This window comes from Bufo bufo, chromosome 5, assembly GCF_905171765.1.
Source record: "Bufo bufo chromosome 5, aBufBuf1.1, whole genome shotgun sequence".
Classification (NCBI taxonomy): Eukaryota; Metazoa; Chordata; class Amphibia; order Anura; family Bufonidae; genus Bufo; species Bufo bufo.
Window position 1 is genome coordinate 86,449,963 of NC_053393.1, and position 23,777 is coordinate 86,473,739.

Sequence of the window (23,777 nt, forward strand, 5' to 3'; positions counted from 1 at the left end):
GAGCCCAGGGGGCCTCTCAAGCCTTCCTTTCTGACGCTGGCGGGGTACATAATGAGCTCTCAGCGCAAATTAACGCTGTGAGAATCAAGTACTCATGTACCTGGCCAGCGACCACACATGCCCTGCTGTGGCCCCCATCTCACCACTTAAGTCCCCTGCTCCATATCCTAATCAGAGAGAACTGGAGCAGGGCAGAAAATGGCAGCTATTGATGACCACCACAGAGGGACAGCTTTTGGGGCTTCTTTGTGGTATATGGTTCTGATGGAACAGTATTCTGTACTATGGTATTGATGACCTCGCCTATTTGTGTTTCCCCAGCTTCTGTCAATATGGACCCGACTACAACATGGGGCAACTTTTATGATTTTTTTTCCGGGGCCACTTTAAGTTCTCAGCCTGCCCCAGACTGGATGTGATCGCTAATAGGGAAGATGTTTGTTTAAGCTGCCCACTGATGACACTGGTTCAGACGCCAGCAGAAATGCGCCTGGGCTTTATCTCTGTTATTTCTAATTTATAGAATAGCGTTTGTCAGGGTTTTATAGGGCCACTAAATGCTGCTCTTCTCAGGGCAGATGCTCTCCAGAGGACAGTGCAGGGCTTGTTCTGTAGGGATGTCCGGGATGGTCAGGTTTTTTGTTTTGCTTCACCAGTGACACACTTTGAAGAACGGCACATTTCCCTCTAACCATTTATGACTGACTCTGCGATGTATGATTGATTCCAAGATGTTGAAGCTTATGGATGTATTTTGGTGATTGTGAAGGATTTCACCCTGTCTGAACAGTGAAGGCATGTGTTCTCACCACCTTGAATTTGATTCTTTGAATGAGTTCATCTTACCTGACCAGTGGTGGTGGGTTTACTTGATATGATATTGCATCATGATTGTGTGTTTTGATTCGTATGTTACTACTCCCTACTGTGCCATTTATTTAGATACATTCATAATTAGGCACGTAGTGTTATCTTGGTAGCAACTTGGCACTTGTGTGGCTTTGATTTATTTAGCAGATTGTTACCCGAAAGTGGATGGATTTGAGACAAGAAAAGGGCTTAAATACCCCAAATTGACCTGCTAAAATGCTGATATGGCTTTGATACTCTTTGAATCTAAGCTGTGCCCCCAGAAGCTATGCACTAAGCAAAAAACACAAAAATAAAGGGGGTCATTTATTAAACCTCCATTTTCACCCAGTCAGCCCCCCTGACTTGAGCATTGGAGCAGTTTATGCTCCAATGCTCTCCTTTGCCCTGTGCTAAATCGCGCAGGGCAAAGGCATTTTCACAAGTTCCGGTGACAAATCGGGCTCTCCATGGGGCTGCCAGGAGGCCCGGTGACATCACCGGCACTGATGGGCGGGCTTTAGTGCTGCCCTAGCCAGTAAAACGGCTAGGGCAGCGCTAAAGCACGCCCATTAGAGCCAGTGATGTCACCGAACACACTGCCGGGCAGAAGCTTCCGCCGGGCAGTGTGTTATTGTAAACAAAAGAGCCCTTGCCCTTCGCGTTGCCCCACTGTGGCCGTATTGCGGCCTGCATGTGGCGGGTCCACAATACACAGGGCCCCGGACGTGTGCATTCCGCATCATGGATGAGGACCCATTCACTTGAATGGGTCCGCAAATCCGGAGATGCGGTGTGGAACGGAACGGAAGCACGGAATGGAACCCCACGGAAGCACTACTGAGTGCTTCCATGGGGTTCCGTCCCGTGCTTCCGTTCCGCCAAAAAAATAGAACATGTTCTATCTTTTTGCAGAACGGACGGATCGCGGACCCCATTCAAGTGAATAGGTCTGTGATCCACATATGGCTGCCCCACGGTCGGTGCCTGTGCATTGCGGACAGTAATTTGCAGTCCGCAGCATGGGCCCAGCCAGCACACGGTCGTGTGCAAGAGGCCTAAGACCGGTGTTTTAGACACCGGTCTTAATAGGCACTTTAGCTGTACGCAGGCCTGTACATTACTTCGGCTTATCCACTGCCAGTCTAAATGTAAGACTGCTTCCAGTCTGGCTTAAATTTAGACCATTTTCTACGCGTAGAAAATTATGAATGAGATGGGCCTGCTGGCCCACTCCCTTCCCTGCCCACACCACACCCACTTTTTGAGACCTGGCGCCAGAAATAGGCCTAATACAGACGTATTTCTGATAGTAAATGACCACCAAAATGTGTGTATTAATGCCGGTTGTGCAGAAGTGGACTTCACCTATAGCAGTTTGTTATCTCTCAAGTCCTAAGTGTGGCTCTTGGTACTCAGACACCTACAGGACTTACTGAACTACACAACAGCCAGACAGTAGCAGAAGCAATATATATAATGCATGTATCACTACTGGCAGCAAACAAAACAGTAAAACAAATTAGTGGATGACAGGAACTTAAAGGGAACCTGTCACCGGGATTTGATGTATAGAGCTGAGGACATGGGTTGCTAGATGGCCGCTAACACATCCGCAATACCCAGTCCCCATAGCTCTGTGTGCTTTTATTGTGTAAAAAAAACCGATGTGATCTATATGCAAATTAACCTGAGATGTGTCCTGTCCCTGAGATGAGTCCAGCGTGAAGGAGCCCAGCACTGCCCCGCATCCTCAGAATCTCCTTCTTGCTCCCCGACGTCAGAAAGCCAGAGCGCCGTAATCTGGCGATGTGCGAGCTAGCGCATGCGCAGTTCCTTCCCTGAGGCTGATGCCAGCACAGGGAAGGAACACTATGACGACACTGAGCATGCGCTAGATCGTGCATCGCGAGATTACGGCGCTCTGGCTTTCTGACGTCGGGGATCAAGGAGGAGATTCTGAGGATGCGGGGCGGTGCTGGGCTTCTTCACGCTGGGCTCATCTCAGGGACAGGACACATCTCAGGTTAATTTGCATATAGATCACATATTTTTTTATATTTTTTATTTTTTACACAATAAAAGCACACAGAGCTATAGGGACTTGGTATTGCAGATGTGTTAGCGGCCATCTAGCAACCCATGTCCTCAGCTCTATACATCAAATCCCGGTGACGGGTTCCCTTTAATGCTGAGGGTCAATGATCTACAGCAGATCCCTATGAACAGAAATCCTGCAATACTGAACTAACCCTAACTGACTTCAAGTCAGCACATCAGCCAGGACAATGCAACTGCACAGCTAAACACCAAACCTAAACACAGCAAGAAAGACTGTGAAAATGCAGAACCCAGAATATACAGCAAACACTACTGACCAAAACAACACACAATCATGGAACTACAGATCCCAGACTACAGAACAAAGGACAAACTATCTGTAAGTGAATGTGCCTAGCAAGCGCTATACCCAACAACCAGAATGGAATAAGGCTACGATACATAAAGGCTAGACAATCATCAACTTCACTCTAATCAACCAGGCAAAGGTAGGCGATAACCAAACTCCAATTCAGATGCAAGGCAGCTGCATAGGAACTGCCCAAACAAACTTAGTAACTAGATGAACGTGAAGCAACAGGGGAGCCATTGCTTGTCAGAATGTGGAAATGTAAGTGAAGGATAACCACTTAGTATACATTTGTGAGTGTACAGAAGTTCTCTGGGCTGCTATTATTCTTGCTATTCTGGGCCTCCTCAATCTTTACATTCTCTTCATGAGATTGTGACTAATAATGAAGATAATTGTGGTAGTTGGTCTTGCCACAAACTTATTAAAAAAAATCACCAAACCTCACCCTCTGTAAGTAAAAGGAAGTAACAAGTAAAATTCATTCTCAAGACGCAAACATTACTTGAAGGTGAACCAGTTGGTAATTCTGTTGCCTAGACTGTTCAGCATACTGTATAAGGAAATTCCATTTCATATATAGGGCTTGGCTTATTGTAGACCAGTGTTGTATGCCAGTCTGTGATAACTTCATGAGCTGCTGTAGACTGCGCCTAATTTATGACGTCATATATTAGGCGCTGCTTTTGGTAATCTGTGCACCTGAACTGAAATCTACGCCAGTCCCTAAAACATTATTCTCAGCAATGCGGGCACATATGAACATGGGACCAACACAGATGCCTTGAGCTGCCAAGCGCACATGCAACAGGTCAGCCAGTTTCATAGGTACAAAACTGCTGACAGAGGCCCTTTACATATACAGATATAGACTTGAATAGGTTGTTTAACTGTAAAGTTGCTCTTTTTCATATTACTTCTACATATCTCATGCGGGTTATGTGTCAACCGTGGACATGGCTAGCTCAGTTTAATGTTATGTTTGAGTTTAATGGGCTTTGCTAGCATTTATGAAACCATTACAATTTATAAAGGCAATTGGACTTACCTTCACGTGAAATTCACTGTCCAGCAAAATATTTGGTGTCTTTAAATCATGGTGGAGCAGTGGAGGGGTCATATTATGCAGAAAATTCACTCCCAATGCAATCTCGTAAAGGATACGAAATCTTAAGGGCCACACGATCTCTGGAGAGGGGTTGTCCTGAAATATTAACGGTGACAGTAGAAAAAACTGACCAAATGTATCTCACTGGTTAACCTATGTATATTTATAATATGTATTGAACAACTACTTTTGTAATTGTTCCCTCTACACCAATGAAGAAGAGACCAGTGATTCAATGTCCATCCTTGTAATCGATATTCGACCTCTGGTAACGAATTACCAATACCCACATCGGACTGTAGCACCATCTTGGACATTAAAACTAAAGCCCCAGGTCTACAACTTTCAAAGGAATTCATCAGTTTCTGATTGGTGAGGGTCCACCTAGGACCCCTGCCGATCAGCTGTTTGAAAAGGCACTGGAGCTCACAGTAGCGCTGTGGCCTTCTCTCAGCTCACTGAGCATTGTATAGCGGCAGTACTTGGTATCGCAGTCCATTCACTTAAATGGGGCTGAGCTTTGCCTAGGCCATGTGACTGATGAACGTGGCATCACTTGGCCTAGGCTAAGCTGTGGGAAGGCCGCAGGGCTAATATGAGCGCCAGTGCCTTCCTAAACAGCTGACTGGCAGGGGTTCTGGGTATCAGACCCCCACTGATCAGATACTGATGACCTATCCAGAGGATAGAACATCAGTTAAAAAGTCTCAGAAAACCCCTTTAATTAAAAGTGCTATATGAGATTAGAAAAACACAGTTGCTTTTGTCCAGAAACAGAGCCATCGGTTGTGTCTGATATTTCAGCTTACCTCCATTTAGAGAAGTAAGGCGGAGCTGCAATACCAAACACAGCCTACGGACAAGAATGGCGCTGTTTCTGGAAGAAAGCAGACATGTTTTTCTAACTGCAACAACCCCTTTAAAAAAAATGAAGGCATAAAAGTCACCATGACTGGGCCACAATCATTTGTTAAGAATGGTCTGGTCAGAACAATGTGTTAGGTGCAGGATCCTGCGCATGTACACCTACCTCGTGTAACAGCTGGTTTAGTGATCCGTTCGGCATGTACTCTGTCACTATCCCAATGTTATCTTCCTCATTACAGATTCCCATGATTGAAAGTATAAAGCTGAATCTGGCTTTGTGCAAAATTTCTGCTTCTTTTAAGATTTTCTTTCTTTCTCTGCAGGAGACAAGTGACCAGAAGAAACCGTAAGGGCTCATTCACACTTGTGTATCAATATACGAATCACATACGGATGCGCAGTATGGATCTTTTTTCACCATTTGTTGTTTCTGAATTGTATTCATTTTTATCATCGATACAGAGGCAACATGCTGCACAGGGCCGCACAGCACACTCCATCCCTCACAATGGTCCTTGCTGCGGTGAGGACTCACAATTTCAAATTAACCTATTATTATGTTTTTGGAGTGTGAAAGGAAACCCATGCAAACAGTGGAAGACCACCTAAACGGCAAAGAACCTGCCTGGACCTCAGTGCTGCGAGGTGACGAGTACTCACCACAGAGCCTCTGGTTTTGTATCTTGTTACAAGTTACAGGTTTAAGTATTTTCTTGATGTTTTTGTGATGTTACAGAATTCCGAATGATTAAAAAAAAATGGAACAAATACGCACATATGAACTAGGCAAATACGGAACCAAATGGCTTCCATGGGCTCGTACAAGTACGTAAATAAAGGAGTTACTGTCACCTAGTAGAAAGTAGACAGGGCCCAGTTACTACAACAGAGCTGACCATACACTTGAGGCAATGATTGGCCATTCAGTAGTCCATGGGATCGTTCGCATGAGTAATCCCACCAGCAACATGCTAGACTAACCTGGCTAACCAAGCAGTCATCTACTGGTCCTTGAGCACAATGGCAAATGATGATTCCAGATTTGACCAATCATACCATACACATGATGTTTCAGCCAACGACAGATGACACTTTCCAATGTGGCTGATCACGTTTTCAGCAGACTAAGTTTATCATTGGCCATCATATCATTCGGTCTAGCTTTCTACACAATGGTTAACAAAAATGGCTAATATCAGCCATTTAGGCCGGTTATAGTCTTGTGTATGGCCAGTGACAGCCGTGAGGTGAACTCTATGGCTACGGTACAGCCTTGGTATTTATCATGTACCTGACAGACCCCATTCATTTACAGTTCTATCTGCCCTAAGCTCACCCTATATCTTTAGAGAGAAAATGCCCATATTTTTTAAGCCTCAGCTCAAATGGGGACAGGAAACCCATTGTCCCGTTATAACAACTTATCCCCAATCATTGGGGCTCCTGCCGATCATAAGAAGAAGAATCTGTGTTGCCCTGTTTGAATGGCTTGGCAGATCCACATTCATCTCTGTGGGGCTGCTGGAGATAGAGTTCTTATACTTGTCTATCTCTGGTGGTAAAGATTGATGGAGTGCTAACAAGCCGCACCATTCAAATGGGGGAACACAGTCCCCAGGCTCTGTTCACACTTCCATCATGTTTTTATTTTTCTCTGCTTGTTCTTAAATTGAAAATGATGGAGTCTGAGATCTGTCATATTGTGATAGAAGGACTAGGCCATATGGTACAAAAGTTGTAAGACCATAGTTTTTGGACAGGACAACTTTACTAGAAGCTTTAGAATCTTAGAACAGGAAAGCACAGTATTGCACTTAAAGGGAGTCTGTCACCTCATTTTCACTGCCCATAGAAGATTGCAAACTCTTTACAAGCATACCCGTGTGTACTGTGATGAATCAATCAGGCTGGCTCACAGTATTTTTGCATACACAAAATTTATTATCCCAATAAAAGTATCATAAAAATGTTAAAAATATTAAACAGGACCATATCAGCATAAATACATATAATGCGGAGCTCACGCATACATCTATATAACTGGAGTACTCCAAATAAATATGACCTCTTTGCTTTCAGTGTTATCGCCTATCTGCAAAAATTCGACTAGATAATCGTACGATTTTACCAGTAGAAAAATTTGACTACTAAATAATCGTATAACTTTGTGCGATTTTACCAGTAGTTGGAACCTAGATGGTTCGAAGGAATGTCCTCGTTGCGATTTTAAATGATGAAAATTCGCACTCAAACAGCGCTTCCAGATAGTGGATATCTCGCCTTCGGCCTGTACTTATTCACTGCCGCCTCATTCGCAGTGATCTCTCGTGTTGATCTACGTGGCGTCCCACGTGATTAGCCAGGGAAAGGATTCGTTGGTCGATAGTAGAATCCGATTGGGTTAATCGAAATAATGGAAATCGATGAAGCAGAGTTCGATTGGTATAGAGTTCAGTTCCATGCAACAAAGTTAATACAATATGTAGGGCATGCCGGCATAGGCGGATCGGCTGTGAGGATATTTTGAACTGATGTACCTTGGTGCCGGTATTGAACTCAAAACCTTCGAAAGAATAAATTCGATGGAATAATCGCAAAGTCCTTTTTGCAGTGTTAAAAAAAACGCACAGAAAGCTGGGTCAAATTCACACTAGACGCGTTTCGGAACACAAGTTCCTTCCTCAGTAGTAGAATATAAAGTGTCTGTATTTCATGTCCAGGAAAAGCACTTTTATTCTGCTGAAAAACAAGCTCCCAAGTGCCCAGCTGAAAGTGAAAGTAAAAACAGCTTTCACTCCTGACTCGATTTCTAATGGCTATATCGTCTGATATAGTGGATATAATGCTGTGGTATAGTTTGAAAGGTTGCAATGCCAGCTTTCAAACAAGGTCAGGTTCATATTTCTAGCTGGTACCAATCCTAAGATAGGAGCAGCTAAAGCAGCCTGTTCCGTGATATTTCCCTACCTGTGAAATTTCCCTACCCTCGTCACTTTCTGTTGTGATGCGGCCACACCGGACATGACGTTCCCAGCTTTGGAAGGAGGTGTGCCGCACCGTGCAGGCGCACAACGACGGGGTAGGGAAATTTCAAACCACAGTTGGGGGAGTGCCGCGCAGGCGCACAACGACGGGGTAGGGAAATTTCACACCAGAGTTGGGGAGAAGGAGCCACCCAATGCGCTTGCGCCTTCCCCTCTCAGCTGGACACCGGCCGACATTGCGCATGTGTCGCAAGCCTCACCAGCGTAAGAGATCAACAAAGAAACAGCACAGATGAGACTAGCTCCAGCAAAGGCTCACGGTCGAGGAGTAGTTAGCCGCGTATGCGCACTGGCCCATAATTTTTCCATACCCTCTAACCGCTGTTGAGGCTCCCGGCGCATGCGCAGTGTCAGCTGGTGTCCAGCTGAGAGGTAAGGCGCAAGCGCATTGGGTGGCCCCTTCTCCCCAACTGTGGTGTGAAATTTCCCTACCCCGTTGTTGTGCGCCTGGATGCACAGGTACACAGGAGTAATTATTTCAGAAGACTTAAAGGTGGGAAGACAATGTAATAGAGCAGCACGAAATGCCAGCAGAATGCTTGGATGTATAGGGAGAGGTATAAGCAGTAGAAAGAGTGAAGTGCTTATGCCGCTGTACAGAACACTGGTGAGACCTCACTTGGAGTATTGTGCGCAGTACTGGAGGCCATATCTCCAGAAGGATATAGATACTCTAGAGAGAGTTCAGAGAAGAGCTACTAAACTAGTACATGGATTGCAGGATAAAACTTACCAGGAAAGGTTAAAGGACCTTAATATGTATAGCTTGGAAGAAAGAAGAGACAGAGGGGATATGATAGAAACTTTTAAATACATAAAGGGAATCAACTCGGTAAAGGAAGAGAGCATATTAAAAAGAAGAAAAACTACCACAAGAGGACACAGTTTTAAATTAGAGGGGCAAAGGTTTAAAAGTAATATAAGGAAGTATTACTTTACTGAGAGAGTAGTGGATGCATGGAATAGCCTTCCTGCAGAAGTGGTAGCTGCAAATACAGTGAAGGGGTTTAAGCATGCATGGGATAGGCATAAGGCCATCCTTCATATAAGATAGGGCCGGGGGCTATTCATAGTATTCAGTATATTGGGCAGACTAGATGGGCCAAATGGTTCTTATCTGCCGACACATTCTATGTTTCTATGTTACTCACTAGAGCTGTAAAATGTCCTCCATGCTGCTGTTGCTTATGATATGTGCTACAGAGGGCAAGGCGAGCAAGGTCTATTCTTCTCTATGTGTGCAGTGTATAGGAAACGTTATAGAAATTAGTCTCATCTAACTAGCTCAGGGAAAACTGACAATGGGATATGAAGCCTGCAGAGGGGAAAACTGATAATAAATGTAGAATATACATCCAGTGGCATGCCTATGGTGTTTGGTACCCGGGGCGGGTCCCTTTTCTGCCCCCCCCCCCCCATACTTAAAAAAAAAATTGTACCCCCTCACAGTAGTATTGACCTCATTGTACAACCTTCACAGTAGTTTTGTACAGATGTGTGCCCCCTCATAGTAGTTATGCCCACATTGTGCCCTCTCACAGTCGTTATGCCCTCTGTGCCCCTTTGACAATTGTAATGTCCTCTTTGTGCCCCCTTCACAGTAATCCCTATTGTGCCCCCTTCACAGTAATAATGCCCACTGTGCCCCCTTCATAGTGATAATGCCCATTGTGCCCCCTTCACAGTAATAATGCCCATTGTGCCCCCTTAATAGTAGTAATGCCCACTGTTCTAATAATGCCCTCTGTGCCCCCTCCATAGTATAAATACCCATTGTGCTCCCTTCACAGTAATAATGCCCACTGTGCCCTGCCCCTTCACAGTAATAATGCCCTCTGTGCCCCCTCCATAGTATTAATACCCTATGTGCCTCCTCCATAGTAATAAGGTCCTCTGTGCCCCCTCCATAGTAATAAAGCCCTCTGTGCCCCCTCCATAGTAATAAAGCCCTCTGTGCCCCCTTCATAGTAATAAAGTCCTCTGTGCCCCATCCATAGTAATAAAGCCCTCTGTGCCCCCTTCATAGTAATAAAGTCCTCTGTGCCCCATCCATAGTAATAAAGCCCTCTGTGCCCCCTCCATAGTAATAAAGCCCTCTGTGCCCCCTCTATATAAATAAAGCCCTCTGTGCCCCCTCCATAGTAATTAAGCCCTCTGAATAAAAAAAACAAAAAAAACAACACACAGTAACTACTCACCTTGTCCCGTTCCTGAAGCTCGCATACCTCTCTTCCCTGAAGACACAGATCGCTCTGCAGCAATGTGTGGGCGGAGATTATGCAGATTTCCGGGCTGCAGGCTCCGCCCACACATGGTGGCAGCACAATCTGTGTCTGCAGGCTGAATGGTGGAGCGGGGAGAAGTCTTCCTGCTTCACCATTCTATGTGCCGCTGGCCTGAAGGAGGGGAGGAGCGCTAGGAGCTGTGCGCTGAGTGACAGGACCCAGCTCCCAGCGCTCCAGCAATGAGCGCTTCCATCTGTATTGATGGAAGCACTCATTGCTTCTGGCACCCCCCTGAGAGCCGGCACCCGAGGCGGACCGCCCCTCCACCCCCCCAAATAATGGTCAGATATAGGGTTATTCTTCATGCACACACAGCTTATTCTGAAAAGTCACCTAAAGTAACAGGTACACTTTAAGTGCAAAGTGATCAGCAGTCTTTGGCCTCATGCACACGACCTTTGTTTTATTCTGTGTCCGTTGCGCTGTTTTTCGTGATTTTCTGCGGACCCATTGATTTTCAATGGGTCTGTTGAAAACTCGGCTAATGCACCGTTTGCCATCCGCATCCGTGGTTCTAGTCTGTAAAAAAAAATAACCTGTCCTATTATTTTCGTGAAAAACGGTTCGCGGACCCATTCAAGTATATGGAACCGCTAAAAAACGCGGAGGCACACAAGATTGTCATCCGCGTCCGTGTCCGTTTTTTTCCTATCATTTGCATGGCAAATCTGTCTTAGACTTTTTTTTACATTCCTTTATGTCTGGTGGTCCTACAAAAATAAAGGAAGACACACGGAAACGGATCACGGAACAACAGAACCCCATTTTGCGGAACGGAACACAACAACGGTCGTGTGCATGAGGCCTTTGTCATATATATGGAATCAGCGATCACACTATTGATGGAATATTTTAACAGATTTGTGTTGTCTGCAAATTTCCAGCTGTACTCTAAGGATTCTGCCTGATGCAGCGTGCTGATTGTGCCGATTGTGTCACGTCTTATCTTGTTCCTCCCTGTTCTTCCACCACACGTACTCATGCTTCCTGGAAGAAACTGCACACTTAACCATTTGACCACACAACCGAATATTAGAGGTTATCATAAAATAGTAACCACATAGGGAATAATAGATTTATGAAAGGATCCATGGCAATGGCAGGTTTGATGTTGCAAAACCTGACGTTTAGGCTGACACTTTTATGACCTACTCAAATGTGTTATAAAAAGTAGGCACAAGTCAGAGTCTGGCGGCATTGATGACTATAGCAGATAAATTAGTCTTTGCGTGCTCATTGGGGGAGAGGTTGTCACACGGCTTCTGTGGTAGACCACAATTAATGCAAGTCTCCCTATGTGCTCTGCAGTAGAATGCATTCAATTTATGTCAAGTGATAAGCCATAGTAAAGCACCACAATGCAGCATAACCATTGGTTTTTCTGAGACTTATATACTGATAACCTGTCCTCTGGATAGGTCATCAGTATCTGAATGGTTGAAGTCCGACACCCAGGACCCCTTTCGATCAGCTGTTTTAGAAGGTGCCAGACGTTCTGTGAGCACTGCATCCTTTTTCCTGCTCACCAAGCACAGCGCCGTACATTGTATAGTTGATGTCCTTGGTATTGCAGCTCAGCCCATTCACCTTTATGGGGCTTATCTGTTCCTAGGCCATGTGACTGATGAACATGACATCACTTAGCTTAAACTAAACTGAGAGAAGGCTGCGGTGCTACTACTAGCGCCCGTGCCTTCTCAAACAGCAGATTCGCGGGGGTCCCGAGTGTTGGACCCCCACCGATCAGAGACTTATGCCCTTGGCACTTTCCAAAAGGGGTTGTGATGTTGGCGGGACCATCAACCCTGGCAGAGTTATCATTTTTTACAAAATGTTTCTGGTGTAAATGAGGAATAAAATCAACTACGAGACGGCATAAATGTAATTCCGTACAGTTTATGATGAGTCATGCGTATCTTCTGTCTGTGCAGAGGTTATCAAGACTGGCGTAGAAAATGCTAATCTTGATAAATCACCACCATAAGACTCTGTTCACACCTACTGTCGACTTTTGTTTTTAATGAAACTGGTATTTTAGCATAACAGAATGCATAACTCTACTTGTATCCAAAGTTCTATCAGATCTTTTAGTGTCCTCTGCTAGGCCATAATACTGGAGCAACAGGACCATGACAACGTGGGAGTCACACACTAACAATATGATATCTTAGTAGAGAGTTGTCATCAGTCACCCAGAAGTCTTGTGTAGAAAATGCTCTGCAACTAATGGTGTCCAGAGCGGACCTTAAAGAGGACCTGTCATCTCTTTTGAAACCTCTTGAAGTAACAGTAGTATAATCAAATCTTTCCAAGCAGCTGTGTCCTCCTCCTCTAGTAGGGTAATCCTTTACAGGCAGCAATCTCCTCCTCTAGCAGGGTAATCCTTTACAGGCAGCAATCTCCTCCTCTAGTGGGGTAATGCTTTACAGGCAGCAATCTCCTCCTCTAGTGGGGTAATGCTTTACAGGCAGCAATCTCCTCCTCTAGTGGGGTAATGCTTTACAGGCAGCAATCTCCTCCTCTAGTGGGGTAATGCTTTACAGGCAGCAATCTCCTCCTCTAGCGGGGTAATCCTTTACAGGCAGCAATCTCCTCCTCTAGCGGGGTAATCCTTTACAGGCAGCAATCTCCTCCTCTAGCAGGGTAATGCTTTACAGGCAGCAATCTCCTCCTCTAGTGGGGTAATGCTTTACAGGCAGCAATCTCCTCCTCTAGCGGGGTAATGCTTTACAGGCAGCAATCTCCTCCTCTAGCGGGGTAATCCTTTACAGGCAGCAATCTCCTCCTCTAGCGGGGTAATCCTTTACAGGCAGCAATCTCCTCCTCTAGTGGGGTAATGCTTTACAGGCAGCAATCTCCTCCTCTAGCAGGGTGATCCTTTACAGGCAGCAATCTCCTCCTCTAGCAGGGTAATCCTTTACAGGCAGCAATCTCCTCCTCTAGTGGGGTAATGCTTTACAGGCAGCAATCTCCTCCTCTAGCGGGGTAATGCTTTACAGCAGGGCCGGGCCGACACAGAGGCTGGGGAGGCTCCAGCCTCAGGGCGCAGCCTGGGGTGGGCGGAAAAACAAACCTTTTTTTTTTTTTTTAATCACTTACTTGCTGCCGGGCGCCCTGCCCTGCCCTCCCCTCCCCCGGCAGCGTGCCCTGTCTATCCCTGCAGAGCTAAACATATAGGGATCCCTCAGCTCCGCGCCCCCCCCTCCCAGTATACCAGCTCAGTGTAGATGCGAGATCCTTCTAAGCTACAGGACCTTTGATGATGTCATGACCATGTGACCGGTCATGTGGGTGGGAGGAGCCAGGCTGTGGACTGGTAGCGCCTTTATGATCCTCATCTGCTCCAGACTTTGGCTTGAACTGTTGAACATATGAGGTTAGCACCCTAGCACTTACAATTCCGGGTACTTAGGGGTTAATGCAGGGATGATGTGTATGGCCTCATTCACACATTGCAGATTTAGTCAAATCTGCAAACAAGATGTACAGCGAGCTTGTAGCAGAGCTGTGTGTGTCTGCCTACCCAGAGCAGCTGTGTGTGGGGTGCATGTAGCAGAGCTGAGGGTGCTTCATGTGTATAATGCAGCAAAGATAGGTGTATAGTGTGAATCCAGCACAGTAGTGTGTGTGTGGTGTATGTAGCAGAGCTGTGTGTGTCTGCCTACCCAGAGCAGCTGTGTGTGGGGTGCATGTAGCAGAGCTGAGGGTGCTTCATGTGTATAATGCAGCAAAGATAGGTGTATAGTGTGAATCCAGCACAGTAGTGTGTGTGGTGTATGTAGCAGAGCTGTATGAGACAGAGGAATGTATAATGTGCACAGCGGAGCTGTGTATGTAAAATGTGCAACACAGTGATATATAATGTGCCACCCAGAGCTGTGTGTGTGTGCGCATGTAGCAGAGCTGTGTATGTAAAATGTGCAAAAACCCTGATGCTCTCAAAAAGAGCAAGCAATATAAAACATTGTAGTTTGATACCTTTTACCCCTTAAAGACCGGCCCCATTTTCATTTGTACATTAGCCATAACCTTTTTATTTTTCCATTCACAGTTATATGAGGGCTTATTTTGTGTGGGACAAGATGCATTTTTTAAATGCCGCCAATTAGTTTACCATGTCTTGTATCAGAAAGCAGGAAAAAACAAAACAAAAAACACACACAATTCCACCAAGGTTTTGAGGTTTTCACATCACAGCGTTCACTAAAAATGCCGTCTTTATTCTGCAGCTCAATACGATACTAAACTTGTATGGTTTTTATTTCGTTTAATTACTTTAAAAAATTACTTTTCTATATTTCGGTCTATGTGAGGGCTTGTTTTTGTTTAACGATCAGTAGTTTTCTGGGGGAAGGGGGGGGGCCCATACAAAAATTTGCTGTGGGGCTCAGTCACTTCTAGTTACGCCCCTGAGCAGGAGGCTGCTGATTGGCCAGTATTAGCTAGCTGCCCTGCCATTGGTCCATCCTTTCACACCCCCTTCTCTCTGGAGCTGAACACAGCAGGAGGCAGGCGTTCTCACAGTGGATCATGTGACCATGAAGGAGCATGTGACCAGTGACGTCACAGACCTCCTTCTAACAAATCCATTCTAGCATCTACCCAGCATGTATGGCAGGACTCTGCTGAGCAAAGACCATGTGCCCAGGTGAGGTGACCACAGAAGTGCCCTGGCATCTGTCTGCTGCTGGAAGCTCAATGTGGAGCTTTATGAATGTAAAAACTAATACCCAAGAGGCTAAACAAACCCTGCTTCTCTGCGTCTGACCCTAATCTTAACACATAACGTTCATTTGATTCCAATCTACTCTAACACCTAAAGGGATTTTTTTAAAGCCTGCTGTTTCTCTAGAAGATGACCTTATGCTGATAGTAGTGTTAATAGAGTCTCAAAGGTCTGTAAAAATAGGGTAACTGCTTATATAGACCCTTGAGACTCTATTACCACTACTATAAACATAAGGTCACCTAGAGAAAGAGCAAGTTTTTTAAATTATCTTTTTCCTTTAGGTGTTAAAACATAACTTATTTGATTGCTTGAACACCTAAAGGAAATCAAATTAAAAACCTGCTGTTTCTCAAGATGACCTTATGTTGATAGCAGTGGTAATAGAGTCTGAAAGGTCTATAGAAGCAGTTACCCTATTTTTACAGACCTGTGAGGCTCTATTAACACTACTATCAACATAAGGTCATCTAGAGACACAGCAGGTTTTTAAAAAGATTTTTCCTTTAGGTGTTACAGCAATCAAATGAAAGTTATGTTTTAACACCTAAAGGAAAAACATAATTAAAGGGGTTATCCCATCATAATGATCACTGTTAAATCTGTTAATGATTTGACAGTGATCATTTTTGTAAATATACTTTATTAACAAATTCCCACCGATTAGGAGAAAATTCATCCCCACTTACCTTATTGTTGTGACTCGGTCTCCCCTGGTTACGACCACCGCTCTTCCGCAAAATCCCGATGGTCGCGCTTGCCGAGAAGGCTTCTTCTTTTCTCCCGGCCGGGCCACTCGCTGTCCTGAACGCGCACGCTGCCGCGCATGCGCGAGGGTGACTTCTTCCCGGCCAGAATAGTACAGAGCTGCGAACGCGCATGCCGGCTCTGTACTATACTGGCCAGAAATAAGTCACATTGCGCATGCGCGGCAGCGTGCGCGTTCAGTCCAGCGCGCGGCCCGGCCGGGAGAAGACTTCAATCAAGGTGAAGCCCGCCCCCAGCCAGAATCCAGGAAGTGAACGCGCGGTGGCAGCAGGTAAGTATGAAACTGCTAAGTGGGATAACCCCTTTAAAAAAACATGCTGTTTCTCTAAATGACCTGATGTTGATAGTAGTGTTAATAGAGTCTCAAAGGTTTGTAAAAATAGTGCACCTGCTTCTATAGACCTTTGAGACTCTATTACCATGACTTTTAGCATAAGATCGTCTGGAGAAACATCAGGTTTTAAAAAAATAAAATAAAAATTCTTTAGGTGTTAGAGCAATCAAATGGAGGGGGAGAAATGTGACATGGGTGAGGATGGGGTTACATGATGGGCCGGAGACAATGACTGTAGTCTGTCTGTGCCATGGACGGGGAGAAATATGACATGGAGGGCTGATGGCTGACATGGGGGTCTGATCTGAGGCATTGGGGCTGTGCCTGTGAGCTGGGGTCTGATGGCTGGTCTGACCTGAGGTGGAATGAAAAATATTGTTTCCTATTATCCTCCTTTAAAACCTAGGGACGAACCTACATTTTGGCGCACCCCCCCCCCTTCCCCCAGGTGAGCTGAAGGGGTCGGGGGCGCCAAAATGTAGGTTCGCTTGTGTTGGTAAAAAACCTTGCACCGGCCCTGGGCGCAGGCAAGGGGGGGGGGGGGGGGGGGCGCATAGCATGTAGTGGAGCTGTGTGTGTACAGGGTGCATGTAGCAGAGCAGGAAGTCTGGGGTGACAGTCTCTGACTCATTCGTTTTAACTAATAAACTCTCAGACGATTCTCTGAGTCCCTGCAATAACTATACATTGTAATTACATCAGTCTGCTCCACTGCATTCACTGCAGCAGAGCTGTGTTTGCCAGGAGCGAGTCCCTCCAAAGGTGATAGTGTCTGTCTTCTATGGCCCTGGTCCTTCCCTTCCTGCCTGCAAGCTGCACATTGATCTCTAAAAGCAGGCATTAGGGCAAGAAGAAATATACATTACTGTATGATGGCCACAAGACTATTATACTGAGGAGGGGGGCTTCAAAAATTGTTGTCCTGACTCCTTACAGTAGTGTCTCCTTGTGGCTGCCCCATACAGTATAACGTCTCCTTGTGGCTGCCCCCATACAGTATAACGTCTCCTTGTGGCTGCCCCATACAGTATAACGTCTCCTTGTGGCTGCCCCATACAGTATAACGTCCCCTTGTGGCTGCCCCCATACAGGATAACGTCTCCTTGTGGCTGCCCCCATACAGTGTAACGTCTCCTTGTAGCTGCCCCATACAGTGTAACGTCTCCTTGTAGCTGCCCTCATACAGTATAACGTCTCCTTGTAGCTGCTCCATACAGTATAACGTCTCCTTGTGGCTGCCCCCATACAGTATAACGTCTCCTTGTGGCCCCCATACAGTATAACGTCTCCTTGTGGCTGCCCCCATACAGTATAACGTCTCCTTGTAGCTGCCCCCATACAGTATAACGTCTCCTTGTGGCTGCCCCCATACAGTATAACGTCTCCTTGTGGCTGCCCCCATACAGTATAACGTCTCCTTGTGGCTGCCCCCATACAGTGTAACGTCTCCTTGTGGCTGCCCCCATACAGTATAACGTCTCCTTGTGGCTGCCCCCATACAGTATAACGTCTCCTTGTGGCTGCCCCCATACAGTATAACCTCTTCTTGTGGCTGCCCCCATACAGTATAACGTCTCCTTGTGGCTGCCCCCATACAGTATAACGTCTCCTTGTGGCTGCCCCCATACAGTATAACGTCTGCTTGTAGCTGCCCCATACAGTGTAACGTCTCCTTGTAGCTGCCCCATACAGTATAACGTCCCCTTGTGGCTGCCCCCATACAGTATAACGTCTCCTTGTGGCTGCCCCATACAGTATAACGTCTCCTTGTAGCTGCTCCATACAGTATAACGTCTCCTTGTGGCTGCCCCCATACAGTAGTGTCTCCTTGTGGCTGCCCCCATACAGTGTAACGTCTCCTTGTAGCTGCCCCCATACAGTATAACGTCTCCTTGTGGCTGCCCCCATACAGTATAACGTCTTCTTGTAGCTGCCCCCATGCAGTATAACGTCCCCTTGTGGCTGCCCCCATACAGTATAACGTCTCCTTGTGGCTGCCCCCATACAGTATAACGTCTCCTTGTGGCTGCCCCCATACAGTATAACGTCTCCTTGTGGCTGCCCCCATACAGTATAACGTCTCCTTGTAGCTGCCCCATACAGTATAACGTCTCCTTGTGGCTGCCCCATACAGTATAACGTCCCCTTGTGGCTGCCCCCATACAGTATAACGTCTCCTTGTGGCTGCCCCCATACAGTATAACGTCTCCTTGTGGCTGCCCCTATACAGTATAACGTCTCCTTGTAGCTGCCCCCATACAGTATAACGTCCCCTTGTGGCTGCCCCCATACAGTATAACGTCTCCTTGTGGCTGCCCCATACAGTATAACGTCTCCTTGTGGCTGCCCCATACAGTATAACGTCTCCTTGTGGCTGCCCCCATACAGTATAACGTCTCCTTGTGGCTGCCCCATACAGTGTAACGTCTCCTTGTAGCTGCTCCATACAGTGTAACGTCTCCTTGTAGCTGCCCCATACAGTGTAACGTCTCCTTGTAGCTGCCCCATACAGTGTAACGTCTCCTTGTGGCTGCCCCATACAGTGTAACGTCTCCTTGTGGCTGCCCTATACAGTATAACGTCTCCTTGTGGCCGCCCCATACAGTATAACGTCTCCTTGTGGCTGCCCCCATACAGTGTAACGTCTCCTTGTGGCTGCCCCTATACAGTGTAACGTCTCCTTGTGGCTGCCCCCATACAGTATAACGTCTCCTTGTGGCCCCCATACAGTATAACGTCTCCTTGTGGCCCCCATACAGTATAACGTCTCCTTGTGGCCCCCATACAGTATAACGTCTCCTTGTGGCTGCCCCATACAGTATAACGTCTCCTTGGAATGTTATAGTTCTGTTTTTGGGCCTTTTGGTTGGTCAGTGGTCAGAAAATACATGTGTGTGTATTTTATTGTTAAAATTAGTATCGGTAATTGGTATCGGTGAGTACTTAAATAAAAGTATCGGTACTCGTACTCAGTCTTAAAAAAATGGTATCGGGACATCCCTAGTTAAGATGGCAGCCCGTATGTGTTCGCTGGCAAACACTGCGAACTGCCCATCACTGACAGTGAGTCTCATTGAAGGGGGGTAACAGGATCCAACTGCCAAAAGTAATAGAGGCTGAAAATACACCAATAAATTAATACATACTGGTAACTAAGCACATTTACAAAAAAGGGGGAGGGAGACAAAAAATGATCTGGACTGTCTCTGCAACAAAATTCGACTTTTAGGCTACATTCACACAACTGTATGTATTTTGCAGATCTGCAAAATATGGATGACATCTGTTTGACGTCTGTGTTGTATCCGTTTTTATTTTGCGGACTTGTTGATTTCAATGGGTCTGCGGTCATTTTGCAACCAAGTACTATCTTTTTTAGAGTACATTCACACGACAGTATAAATGGATCTGCATCTGTTCCTGCAATTTTTGCGTAACGGGTGCGAACCCATTCATTTCAATGAATGCTAAAAATATGGAGCATGTCCTATTCTTGTCCGGTTGCGAACAAGAATAGGTATTCTCTATATAGCGCCGGCCATGTGCGGTCCGCAAAATGCAGAACGCACATGGCCGGTATACGTGTTTTGTGCACCGCAAAACACTTACGGTCGTGTGAACGCACCCTTAATATTTGAATATTTTGCGGATCCGTGTTTTGCAGACCTCAAAATACATATGGTTGTGTGCATGAGGCCATGAAGAACCGTCTTTGGATGACACTCACCTATCCACTAGATGCCGCTCTTTTGGAAAGAACTTTACAGCAACTCGTGTCCTCCAGTCGGAATGTAAGGCGCTGTACACGGTCCCATAGGCTCCCTTGTTGATAAATTGGAGGTCGACAAGCTTGTGATATGGTATGACTTGTAAGTTGCTGCTGATACATTCAGTCCGTGTGTAGAAGCTCTCCTCATGGCAAAGTGGACTTGGAGAGTCAAGCTCCTGAGTGCTGCTGGTGCTACTGGTGCTGCTACTCATCTTCATGGATATCACTATGTACCCCGGCCAGGGTCCACTGTGTCAGGGAACTGCAGCTCTCACGTACAGACGAACTCTTCTTCCCGGAAGAGCTATTGAGGCCCGTAGTCCCCTCCCTCTGCAGTCCTCACACAATACAGTACTCATAGGCGAAAGTGAAAGAAAACCAGAAGTTCCTGTTGTGGGGGGGAAAAAAAACGACTGATGAATGACAATTAAGAGAACTTATTACCTCAAGCCCCATGTATGCTGACTATTGCTGGCCAGCTGCCGGAGAGCAGAGGGTTAACCTTGTAGCACCTAGACTGGAGTGATCAGTGTTCGGAGAGGAGACGGTTTTCATTCCCATCTGGTGTCACGGCTGAAGATAATGGCCGGTAATCCCCCAGCCACTATTTCCTGATCTCTACATCTTCTTCAGCCTAGAATGAAAGTATGGGAAATTCCCAGATTGTGCAAAACCTCAACGTATTTAGTTATTTTCTCCTGGTTTATGATACAACATATAAATTCTATCTGTTTCTACAGTATATCATTATCTATCTATTATCTATCATGTATTATCTACCTATTATCTATATATCTCATATCTATCTGTCTATATAACTATAATTTATTTAATATCTATCTTTCTATAAATCAGTCTATAAGGCTACATGCACACGAACGTATTTTGTTTCCGTGTCCGTTCCGTTTTATTTTTTTGCGGATAGGATGCGGACCCATTCATTTCAATGGGTCCGCAAAAAATGCAGACAGCACACCGTGTGCTGACCACATCCGTATGTCCGTTTCATAGCCCCGCAAAAAAAAATAGAACATGTCCTATTCTTGTCCATTTTAAGCATTGTTACAATGGATCCGCAAAAAAAAATGGATGGCATACGTTTTTTCTTTGCGGACCGCAAAACAAATACGATGATGTGCATGTAGCCTAAATATGTCTATCTATCGCCATATCTATCTGTCTGTCTTTCTGTCTATATATCTACAGAATTCTATCTATAAATCTATCTATCTATCTATCTATCTCATATCTATCTATCTATCTATCTATCTATATATCTATAATCTATGTATAGAATTCTATCTGTTGTGACACAGTGAAGGTAATGGTCTGGGAGGACAGATATTTTCCTCCCAGTGTGTGCTGCTGGGCTGATTTGCAGCCAGGTGGGGTCAAACACCAGACTGGATTTTAAATGCCGATCCGGGTTTTGACAACACCTAGCTGTCCTTAACCCTTTCGCTACCAGCGCCGTACATGTACGGCGCTCGTAGCGCTGTGCAAGCATGACTCCCGCTCGCGCGTGCAGCAGGCGTCATGGCCAGCAATGCTGTTTCAAACAGAAGAGACCTGCGGCTAATTACCGCAACAATAACGGCACCTAAAGTGAGATCACGGCACCTAAATGCGCAAAAACCCGGAAGCTCGCTCTTCCGGACTTCCTACCTATGCCCCGTGTGTCCAACCTGGGCATAGATAGTTGCAGTGAATACTGGTAGCTTTACTGAAAAAGCTAGCAGTATTTAAACTGCAATTCTTATTTTGGCCACCAGATGGCAGGTCAGGATAAGAAATGAGCAAAAGTGAGCAAAATAAGCTAGTAATAAATTCCGGATAAACCAAAAACAAATAAAAAATGTAATAACTTAATAAGCTCATATATGAGGCACATAAGGTTCACAAAAAAAAAAAAGTTCAAAAATAAAAAATATATAAAAGTTGAAATCACCCCCCTTTCCGTATAATTAAAAAATAAATACCTAAATAACAAATATAAACATCATGGGTATCACCGTAAACAAAAATTCCCATACTAGTAAAATAGAAAAAAAAATTCCAATACGGCGAATGGCATAATGGATAAAAGGGTCAAAATGGACAATTTGCCATTTTTTCATTGCTTCTCTTAACCAAAACAATATACCATAATAAAATGTGATCACAAATTCACGCATACTCCAAAATGGTATCAATTAAAAGTACAGATTGTTCCGCAATAAATGAGCCCCTAAACAGCTCAGTAGACACAAGTATAAAAAAGTTATGGGGGTCATAATATGGTGATAGAAGAAAAAATGTTTCTCAAAGTTTACATTTATTTTTACACTATTTAGACATAAAGAACCTATACATATGGGGTATCGTTGTAATCATACTGACCCAGAGAATGAAGGGCATGGGTCAGTTTTGCCGTAAACAAAACGTCGTGGGAACAAAACCCGTAAAACGGTGGAGGGATTGAGTTTTTTTTCCAATTTCACCCCATTTGGATTGTTTTTACCACTTTCCACAACATTTTATGCCATAATTAATGGTGGCATTAGAAAGTACAACTTGTCCCGCAAAAAATAAGTCCTCATACAGCTATGTGACCGGAAAAATAAAAAAAGTTATGGCTCACGGAAAATAGGGAAGAAAAATTAAAACGCAAAAATGAAGTTGAGGGTTAAGAGACAGCTGGGCTCAGCAGTAAAGTGTGTCTCTGTTTTGGGATCTGAGGCATGGTGCCCTGCTAGAGGGCTGAGAGCCGCACGCTGGGGAAACAGACCCCCCCCCCTCCATCTAATCCATCGGCCGAATTCTCGCGCCTGCGCCGTGTGCGTCTGTATTCGGCGCAGGCGCAGTGACTGTCTGACCGGCCGGGGCGACGTCTGTTCCTCTGACGTAATCGGCGCAGGCGCAGTGGAGATGCCGGCGCAGGGAGCGGTAAGACAGTCACTGCACCTGCGCCGAATACAGACGCACACGGCGCAGGCGCGAGAATTCGGCCGGTGGATGAGATGGAGGCTGGCAATCTAGAGATGGGCGGGCTTGACGGACGAGCGGGGCGGAATACAGGGTGAGTAGACGGAGCGTCTAGGTGCTGAAAAGACGCCCCCATAGCACCTAGAGGCTCATTTGCATAGCAATAAAAGTTGGTTTTTTAGTGTAACCGCTGCACACAAAGGTCTTAGAATAGCATGGTTAGGTAGAGCAGACACTAGCAGATCGCTAGTGTCTGACAGCTAAATAGGTCAAAATGAGGTGGTAGAAACCCTTTAATGTCACCTCCCAACTTGGACTGCTCTTCCGAAAGAATTTTCAAGCATTACCATTGTCTATAAAAAAAATCTGATATACTCTTGGGATGTTCCATTTATTTCCTGCTTTGGCGGGAGGGCCTTAATTAAAACTATCATTCTGCCTAAGCTTCTATACTATATGCAAGCCCTTCCCATTTACCTCCCCGGTCATACTTCCTGAAAATTAAAAAAATACTTACTAGATTCCCGTGGCACAATGGGAAACCTGGCTTGCCCCATTCGCTGATTTCTCATCCGTGTTCGAAAGGGGGTATGGGTGTTCCTAATTTTCATACATACTATAAGGCGCTCCTGGCGATGAGAGGGCTGGAGAGG

At 45.5% G+C, this 23,777-nt stretch overlaps 1 protein-coding gene across 3 annotated transcripts in view; it reads right to left on the reverse strand.

Moving 5' to 3' along the window:
• Positions 1-20,749, reverse strand: part of RIPK2 (receptor interacting serine/threonine kinase 2) — a 76,645-nt gene extending 55,896 nt beyond the window's left edge. Inside the window, exons 1-4 of one of the 3 annotated variants that reach the window (XM_040432273.1) lie at positions 20,663-20,749; positions 20,119-20,548; positions 5,398-5,551; positions 4,308-4,463 (exon numbers count right to left, since the gene is read on the reverse strand). In XM_040432273.1, the coding sequence (XP_040288207.1) occupies positions 4,308-4,463; positions 5,398-5,551; positions 20,119-20,378 (570 nt within the window). In that variant the 5' untranslated portion in view covers positions 20,379-20,548; positions 20,663-20,749. Of the gene's footprint in view, positions 1-4,307; positions 4,464-5,397; positions 5,552-20,118 lie in introns of all 3 variants that reach the window. The other 2 variants (XM_040432274.1, XM_040432272.1) reach the window with 2 other exon arrangements.
• Between the last annotated feature and the right edge of the window lie 3,028 nt (positions 20,750-23,777).